Source organism: Leptodactylus fuscus, chromosome 11 (assembly GCF_031893055.1).
Source record: "Leptodactylus fuscus isolate aLepFus1 chromosome 11, aLepFus1.hap2, whole genome shotgun sequence".
Classification (NCBI taxonomy): Eukaryota; Metazoa; Chordata; class Amphibia; order Anura; family Leptodactylidae; genus Leptodactylus; species Leptodactylus fuscus.
Window position 1 is genome coordinate 41629776 of NC_134275.1, and position 10286 is coordinate 41640061.

A 10286-nucleotide genomic window follows, 5' to 3' on the forward strand; every position below is an offset into this window, starting at 1 on the left:
CCTACCGCATGGGCTGCTGATCATATTATATGTGAGGTCATGTCACAAAATCGGGGTGTAACCAGGACACTTTGTGCCCACGTCATAAAAAGGAGGTGTGTCGTGTCTCAAAATGGCCCTTATTAAATAAGGAAATTGTTATGTGAAAATTTTCAAAATGCACCGAAATCTCACCTCACCACAGACAAAAGCTCTCAAGTCTAGTTATACCTGTATCTGATAAAGCTGGGTGACGACTTATATGATGGGTACTATGGCCACTGGCAAATCAACTAGCGCAAAGACCACCACATAAGACTCCAGTATTACAAATGGTACATAGTAGGTGAAGGCCCTGTCACCGAGAATTTCACCGGAGCACTTGAACTTTAAAGGGTTATTGCCACAAGCTTACAAGAGCCTTTTCCATTCACTTCTATGGGAATTCCGAAAATAGCCAAATGGGTAGGCTCAGATATTTTTGAAACGTCCATAAAAGTGAAAGGCGAGATAAATGGCCACCTTTCTACTCACTTAGGCCATGAGCCAGGTAACCCCTGTTCTTGAGATAGGTGTAAAGGTTCCAGATGGAAATACCCCTTTACATTACACCTCTGAATACAATGGATGGCACCAGCACCCTGGAAGACATTATAGAGAAGAGAAAGTATTACTAGGCCGATTCAGCATTCAAACACATATAATATACTGATTTCCACCCAACTCTTCCAGAAACAGACATAGGCTGAGGCCCCACGTTGCGAAACGCAGCTTTTTTGTTGCACATTTTGTTGCGTTTTTTTGAGCCAAAACCAAGAATGGCTACAAAAGGAGGGGGAACTCTGTAAAAAGTTGTTATACTTCTCCCTTCTGCTCAATCTACTCTGACTTTGGCTCAAAAAAAGCGACAAAATCTACAACAAAAAAAGCTGCGTTTCCGCAATGTGGGGCCTCAGCCATACATGGGAAAGAACTGACTAGAATTTTAACAACCCAATGGCATAAAATTGTAGATTTTTTTCATTTCTATATATTTTTTTATTCTACTTTTGTATTATTTATCCCTTTTCCACCACTTTCTAGATTTCTTTAACCTCCCCCCCCCCCCTTCTTCCCTTGTTTCCTTTCAGATCCCCTATTTGAATGCCTGATGCCACTTCTCTGGTTACGTTTCCCCACTCTTGATTCCTGCCTGCAGGCACACTTTATACAGGCCCCTCCTGTGTTGCTCTCCTGCCCATGTGGCTGTACTTTCCTTGCGTGTGAGCGGCACCTCCCAACATCTGGTTTAATGTCAGATGCTGGCGCCTTTGCTCAGCCACAGGCTCCATCACAGACAAAGGCTGTAAGAGCTCCTCTCTTCCCTGCCTAGACTGAAAGAGAAATTGCTGTAATATCCCAGAAATTTAAAAAAAAAAATCAAAAATTCCCCCTATTTTACAAAAATTCCCTAAAAACACAACAGGATGTAGGATGATGATGATACAATAGTGAGACATGTCGCATTGGCTCCAATATGAACCACATTAGCTGCATTATTTGCCATGTCTCCCTGGGAGGTAGGTATAATACCTGGCAGTCAGCGTTGGCATGGTGCCCCTCCCCCGGCTTCAATTTATTTATGTATATTGAGACGGTGATTACAATGTACATTTCCATGTTCAGAAGCAGCGCCAGCCAGAACTGGGTGGAAAATCTCAATTTCTGCTATTGGCGCCTTGCAAAAATTGCTTTATTTAATTGTTCCCTTTTGGAACCAGATGTATCGCAGCACTCTCTGGTAGGAGACAGGTTAATACGCCATGCTGGGTTTTCTTTTCCTCTTTAGCATTTGATCTTTTAAAATTAACACCCCCCTCCTCCTCCTCCCCGCCTTCTGTCCTCTGGCATCTGTCAAAAAGAAGGTGACTAACTCTAAATCAGACCTTGTTTGCAGGAAGGAGATGTCAAACGACGCACAGACAAAGCACAGTGGGGCAGATTATCAATAAAATTGGGGGGGGGGGGGGGGTAAATTTGAGACCATGTCTTGTGACTATTGTCTCTAATAGACTGGCACAAGCTCCAAGGTGACCTGTCATAAATGGCCCCCACGTTGTGCAATCTACAAGCCACTCCCTTTATAAAAGAAAAAATGTCTTAAGTAGTGATACATGTCACTTTTGTATTTAATGCACTTTTTAATATATCAGATTTTACTGGAGCCAGTGACGGCTTGTAGTCGGTTAAATATGACAAACCCATTGTCAGAAACCCTTAATTTCATTCCATCATAGGCATTTTTTTTTTTACTTTTCCTAAGTCCAAAAAGTTTTTTTTTCTACATATTAGATTTTTTTTATTCCCACCATTATATTCTGTTTTCTGGATTTGTTATTACTAATTGAGACTACGTCAGAAAAGGGAATCCATAATGAATTTGGTGCTGAGTTTTTCCCCCCACAATTTCACCTTTTTCGAACAAGATACTGGTTCTACGTTATAAGAGCCCCTTTAAAAAATAAACAAACAAACAAACAAAAAAATCAATATTGGTTTTCCATTATATTGGCCCATTTTTTTAAATTGATGACATCTTAATTTTAAATATTTGTTTATAAAAAAATGTAAAAAATAAAACAAGTATTTTTAGTTTATGGTAAATATATTGCAGATTTGCAAAGGCTTTTAATAACTGCTTACACTTTATTACTCATTTCTTTTAAATTTACAATTTCTCCTTGACAGTTTCCCATTTTTTTGTTCTAAATTACTATATTACAATACTTTATGTATATTATATTACTATACAGTAGTACTATGCCATATACACTGTATATTATATTACTATACCATACACTGTATATTATATTACTATGCCATATGCACTGTATATTATATTACTATACTATATTACTATACCATATATACTATATAGTATATTACTATACTATATTGCTAAACCATATATACTGTATATGATATTGTTATTCTAAATTGTATACTTTATATACTGTCTATTATAATATGCTATATTACTATACTTTATGAACTGTATATTATATTAATGTACTATCTATATACATTGATATTCTATATTGCTATACTATAGATACTGTATATCAAATTACTATAATTATATACTGTATGTTATATTACAATACTAAATTACTATTGTTTATTTGCTGTATATTATATTACTATACTATATATTGTGTATATTATATTATTATGCTTTATATTGCTATACTATGTTACTGTACTTTATATACTATATACTATATTACTATACTACATGACTATACAACACTATATATATTATACTATATTACTATACGATATTACATAACACAACATTTGTGTAGCCTTTGTTGTAGTGTTTATTGATAATTTTGTACTTCCCTCTATCTCTTGCCCCCCACCCCCTTTGTTGGAGCCATGTGCCTGTATAGTGCAGGGTGGGGATACAAAAACAACACTAGCAACAGCCAGAAATAATACCGGGCAAAGTAGAGAAAGAAAAAAATAAGTCATCTCAGTCCAGAAGACAGTTACAAAGCGCAGGCCCTAAGCCGCTAGTACTCATGGCCTGTTGTTCTGTGGATGAATACAACCTATGTATAGGAGGACCATAGGCCAGGAAACAAAGTAGTCTTAATTAGGCCTAAATAACGTGTCATTTCTACCCCCCCCCCTCCCGACACCTCTTTGATGTGCCCGCCTGCAGACCTATAGGTCACTGGTTACTTGTAACGTATTGTATAAACAGGGAAATAGTGGAAACCTAATCTCTTTTATGATAACATAGCTTGTGATGTGTTTTATAAACAGGGACATCAATTATATCCACTATTTCCCTGTTTATACACCGCTCTGCAATTACCCAGCTACCTCGGCTGAGGCCTACAGTCAAACAAAATGTCACATCCCTGTATCCGATTAAATACAAGCTGGCAGGTATTTACCAGGAAGATCGTGCTTATGATCATCATTTTTTTGGAATTTTGTTTTTCATGACTATATGGCCACTAGGGGCTCCATGATTGGTGTCATGTACATAAGAGAGAGCCTATCCACAGACGTGTGCTTTTGTGTGCTGTTCTACGGTACAGTATCAGACCTACCGTATTCCAAATATAATATATACAAATATACGTAGAAATCCGACAGGAAACGTTACATGCTCCAGTATCAGATCTTGACAAAACCTGGCAAAGGTGTCTGAGCAATACCGGAGCACGTGACTGTTTATTTAACTCTTATACTCATTCCGTATATTATCATTGACTAAAAGGTGATCAGTACCCCTTGCTGGGTGGAAAGAGTCCATTCACGGACTCCTACCGGTGTATGAGATCAGAGGTACAGTATGGCTCCATAATGGTTACCATATTACAGCTCTGTACAACATGGTGAATGTACAGGAGTGTAATATGACCACCCCTAAGGTCAGTCTCAGATAGTCACATTACAGGCCTGACTGCAGGTATACTCACCTGAATTCTTAGCATCATAGATCCATTTGCTGACTGCGGTCAGGTTAAAGCACCTGTAATAAGCTTGTCACTAAACTGCCCTAAGAGCCTATTCAGACAACTGACTTCATTGGCTGTGTGGTGCCTGTGATCTGTGAAAAAAATAGAGAATGCTCTATTTTTTCATGTAATCAACATTTCCCCAAAATTACCAAATTAGATCGATTTTGGGTGCAATTTGGCTCAAAAAATTCTCAATTTTATTTTATTTTTGTTAATTTTATGTTTTGTTCTGATAGTTAGTTTGATACCAATATAACAATGAATAAAAAATATAAAGAAAATTTTCCAGACTTTTACACCTGCACAGAGGGTCCAGCCTTAATGTGTATGTGGACACTTAATTTTCGTTAACAGTAGTTATAGAAAGTGGCGTCATATTGTGCACACATATCTACCATTTTGAAAAAAATTAATGCAAACTCATAAAAGGCACCAATTTCTATTAAACAGTCAAAGTTGTGCCAATTTTTTGTTTTATTGACATGGTCATGGACATCATATGTTGATACTTGGGCCAAAAAATAGACTTACTCAGACACCAGAACCCAACTGGGAGAATCTTCTTTTAAGGTTTTAGTACTGGTACCAACCAAAGTAATAAAATAAAAAATAAAATAAAATTGGGTGTTTTCAGGGTAAATTTGGCCCAAATTATGAAAAAACTTTGGTAAATAAAATATAGATTTTTTTTAAATTGACTTATGGGGCTGTTTATGAAGTTGTTCTGTTATGGGAAGCCATGACAGTAGCTTTGCGAGGATGGAAGGTTTAATGACTTCTTGCTACTCGTCTTTTTCTGTTGCCACTTTCTAGTTAATGGCTGGTAATTGGAAAAAGGGACGTCCTATAATAAAAGACACACAAGTCACACGTGTTGTAATGGGATCAGTATTTATACACATACACCACACATATGTGCCTGAATAAACCGCTACCAGTACAATTAAGAAAGGACAAGCTCGGCCCAGACCGGGGGATTTGGGATTTTTTCAACTTCTAGGAAATATATGTAAAAGATTGGAAATGGTTGGGTGAAAATCTGTCACTGATTGGATACAGATTTGTGATGTCAAGAGATTGGAGGCTGCATTTACCGCTTCTTTAAAAATAATTTTAAAACGTAACATCCGCTCTCTGAGGACCAGGAATTAGATCCTTCAACCAATTATCTAGACATTTACCTGCAATTCTTTAGAAAACCACAGATAAGTTACAGGGAAGTCACAAGACGTTGTGCCAAATGACAGATCTGTAACATTAGTCACTTTGGTTCTGCTACATCTATCAAACTCAGCTGCATCTGTTTCTATCTGTTATCTATCTATCTATCTATCTATCTATCTATCTATCTATCTATCTGCTATATATCTGCTATCTATCTATCTATCTATCTATCTATCTATCTATCTATCATCTATCTCCTATCTATCTATCTATCTATCTATCTATCTATCTATCTATCTATCTATCTATCTGCTATCTATGTATCTGCTATCTATCTATCTATCTATCTATCTATCTATCTATCTGCTATCTATCTATCTTTTATGTATCTAGATTTTTTTGCATATCTAATTTTTATCTCCTATCAATCACTATTTATTTTTCAATCTATTTTTGCATAACTATTTCTCTCACTCACTCAGATCTGCATCTTATCTATATACTTGGCCATCTATCTATCTATTTATCATCTATCTATCTATCTATCTATCTATCTATCTATTTGTCTGTCTATCTATCTATCTATCTATCTATCTATCTATCTATCTATCTATCCATCCATCCATCCATCCATCATCTCATATCTGTTTATCTCTCTATCTATCCTTCTATCTAATCTATCTATCTATCTATCTATCTATCTATCTATCTATCTATCTATCTATCTATCTATCTAGTAAGAATATATTCTAGTTTTTTCTTGTTGAAAATGTTCCTCTTTTGATTTTACAATCTCATGTTGTTCTAGTAGTCCTATAACACTTGGGTCGCCAGTTCTACAGTCTCAGGTCTGTACTTGTATGTGTTTCACATGGCTAATGCGACTCTTTCATGTAGCTATAGTACAGCTGAGTATGTCATTCGACTCATCTGATCTTGATATCTGCAATGTATTATCCTAACTCAGTGGTACATAAACAATGCAACCTCATAAAGTTACTTGACAAAGTTAGCTCTGCTACATCTGTAGGTTCACAGGCAGCTTTGTTATCTCGCACTAGTAGGGGGCACTTAGTATAAACAAATGCAGTTTATGGGGTACTTAGTATAAATCAACACACTTAAGGGGAAATTAGACTAAGGAAAGATTCAGAATAAAGATTACTCCACTAAGTGGGAGCCTTATGCAAAAATATGTTTTGTACACTAAGACTTTTTCCAATTTCAGAATAACTAAAAAATAAAATAATTTTTATGATTATTATTAGTGTTATCACAAATAATTTTGCAACTCATTCTGTAACCCAATGCAACTTTTGAAACCAAATTCTAAATTCTACAGGTAAGTTCATTTACTTTTTACTCCAATGAATTTTTAAAAATTTAATTTTTGAAATTTGTAAAAAAAATATAATAATAATAATAATTTACACTATGCTTAATTTACACCTCTGCGGAGGGTTTATTCTTATCTGGTAAATTGACCCCCATCAAGAAAACCATTAGGCCTCAATGTCTTTAAAACTGTCACTAATTTATTTGTACAAAGTCATGGTCAAAACCTGCATTGGGAGTAATTGAAATGAGGAAATATACTATAAAAACACCAAACATTTCTATGTGCGCGGAGGATCCATTTATATAATTGAAAATTGTCCCCCAGGGTCTACAAGCGTCAGGATGGAGGGGGGAGGTGATTGAATTTTAGCCGATTATGTTTTTTTCAAATTTTTAGGGAAATTAAAATGTAAATTTCAAATTTTTGGACTGAAGGCAGACTTATTTTTAGTAAAAGTTGTGATATTTTGTTAATGTTTTCTGAATAGGATATTAATATACTTAATATACTATTATTAATTAACACAATTTTTAGCATTCTTTTAACTGTCAAAAATGGTATAATTTTTGAAAATTTTAACTTTTTATTTTTATTTAATGCTACTGTTGGGATCTTATTTGGTTGTCATCTCATAACAGCCAATGGTGGCCTTAGGGAACAGAAGGAATTTTGCATACAATGTCACAGAATATGAAAGCCAATGTGTGGCCTTTCCCATGGCTAATGTAAAAAATTTGAGATTTTTTTCTTACAGTTTTGATAGAACAGATGGCCTAACAAGATGTTGACAGAATTTTTTTTTGTGGCAAGTGGAAAAATTTACAGCAAATGAAAAGACATAGGAGGAATTTTTTTGTATTTTACCAGTATAGACAGTACATTGACTATATACATACAGTATATACAACCCCATGTTATATGATACCCACACCTCAAAAACAGCTATGTTTATTGGTTCTCTCTGAAACATGCCCTAGTGTGTTTACTAAAGGGAAGGTAAAAGAGACTCGATGTAAGTGTATTTTCTGTACGGTGTTGCTGAATATGTTAGCACTATATGAACTTACTCAATAGCTCATCATACCCAGTAGTTGCCCAATGAAAGGATTGACAGGCTGTAGTGTAGTGAACATATAGATGTAGCAGAGCTAAATGGGTCATTTAACTTTTTGCTTCTTGAGCTGTGACAATAATTTATTATGCTTACTTATATAGCACCATCATATCACACAGCGCTTTACAGATATTGTCAGTCACTGTCCCATATAGGGCTCACAATCTACATTCTCTATCAGTATGTCTTTGGTGTGTGGAAGGAAACCAGAGTACCCAGAGGAAACCCACACAAACACGGGGAGAACATACAAACTCCTTGCAGATGTTGCCCTTGGCAGGTTTTGAACCTTGTACTCCAGCGCTGCAAGGCTGCAGTGCTATGGTTTACCTATGCAAACCACAGAGAATACTGTTGTATCACAATCTCTTCCCTAGTGCATGGACAAACTCAGCTCTGCTACATTGATACCTATTCTGTGCCACTGTATCCTTCCATCAAGCCCTGCTATCTGTCACATCAGTCTCATTGTCCCGTTCAGAGCACTTGACCAATTATAATGCACTGCGATAATGCTCAGCATTGAGATATGCACATGACAAACTCAACTCTGCTGCGTTTGACAGATTTCTCCATGCTACAACTGTATCTCAAAAGCAATGAGGCAGAAAATATTTCTTAATTTGAACAATTATCCAGACATGAGAGTCACACACCCCCTTAAGAACGCTGACCCCTCCCCATCTCTGGGAAGCATCTCATGGGTGCAGCCCAGATGTCCCATAATTTTGCCGGTATGAGGAGACTTACCTTCTTGTACTGTCACTTCGCTATCACTGCTGCCCCCTGTCATGGGGTCCTTGTCCTCTTCCTCGTTCGGTGGCCGCAGATCTCGGGAGCCTTGCATCCCTGCGGCCGCCGCTTCCTCAAGGTCCAAAAGGTGGCTGACACTAAAGTTCTTCCTGCTGTGAGGAAGTTCTGGAGTTTCCAAAATCCGCATTGTGTTTGTGGGTCCTGACTTATCCAGGCCAAGATCCCTGTCCATGCCACTTGCCCTGTGCCCTTCACTTCCCTTTGCCCCCTTTCCTGATTCTGAAATTAAAACTTTTTGAAAAAAATGTTCTTCAAAAACTATTGTCTTCTCCTTCCCCTGGCTCCTACTCTCGTCTGTCCAATTCTTGTGTTTATCTCTTGTCTCTCCCTCCACTGACTTGACTTCCCCCACTCCCTGACTTTCTTCTGCTGTCTCCTATCTTGCTTCCTTCCCTCTCTTCTCCCCTTAACTCTCCCTGTCTTCTCTCCCCCTCTAGGGCAGGGACCAACTCTCACTCACATGCACTTTCAGCCAAGTGACCAAAAAACGCCTTTTGCTGACGTCTAGAAGAAAACAGAACTTTTTTTTTTCTTCCCTTTTTCTTTTCTCTCTCTCTCTAGTTCTTGGATAAATCTTTCCACACGCCCCCTCCTTCTCTGTCAGCGGTGACCCTTGACCCCCCTTCCCTTTTTTTTCCCCCTAGTAAAAAAAAAAAAAGAAAAGGAAAATTAGATGGTCAGAGTGTTTTTCTTTCAGCTCTTCAAGATGTGTCCTAGTGCTTCAAAACGTGAGGTTAAGTGCTTCTATCAACAAGTGCCCATAGGAAGAGAAGGGATTTTCTCCGAGCTTATGGGGTGACTGCCGGAGGTTGGGGTGGATCCATAAATTCCTATATTGAAATAAATGACCTTATAACAGGATCATAGCACCCCAAGGAGCGCTCAAGCAAGGGTTAAATACATGTTATATATATGATGCATGAGTGGAAACATAAATAATTTTCCTTTATGAGAGTCAGCTCTATTGCCTGTCATTGTACAGGAGCCCCCTCCCCATATATCATGTATTCTAATCATGTTATTAGACTTACACTACATCCTAAAGCACTGTCGCCAAACTACAACTCCCAGCATACCCTGACAGCTGCAGTTTCTGAAAGACACAGCTTGGAGAGTACAAGATTACGTGATAGACCCTCTCCATTGGGGTTCACCTAAAGTGAGCCAAAAGCAAACCTATACTTAGATATTAGACAATTGCCTACCTTATAATTCCCTAACATACCTCCACTGTCAGATATTATCGAGATAGTTGAGCCTTGTTCACACGGACGTCAAACACTGCCATTTATGTAATAGCCTTTAAGCAGCCATAACAGTCTATAACCAAAACTAATTTGTTTCAACCAATCACAATACA

The 10286-nt window shown here is 37.3% G+C and overlaps 1 protein-coding gene across 1 annotated transcript in view; it reads right to left on the reverse strand.

Annotated features, from left to right (window-relative positions):
* PRRX2 (paired related homeobox 2) overlaps positions 1–9384 on the reverse strand; it is a 30636-nt gene extending 21252 nt beyond the window's left edge. Inside the window, exon 1 of the mRNA XM_075258919.1 lies at positions 8864–9384. Within this exon, the coding sequence (XP_075115020.1) occupies positions 8864–9098 (235 nt within the window). The 5' untranslated portion in view covers positions 9099–9384. The remainder of the gene's footprint in view (positions 1–8863) is intronic.
* Positions 9385–10286: the final 902 nt, after the last annotated feature.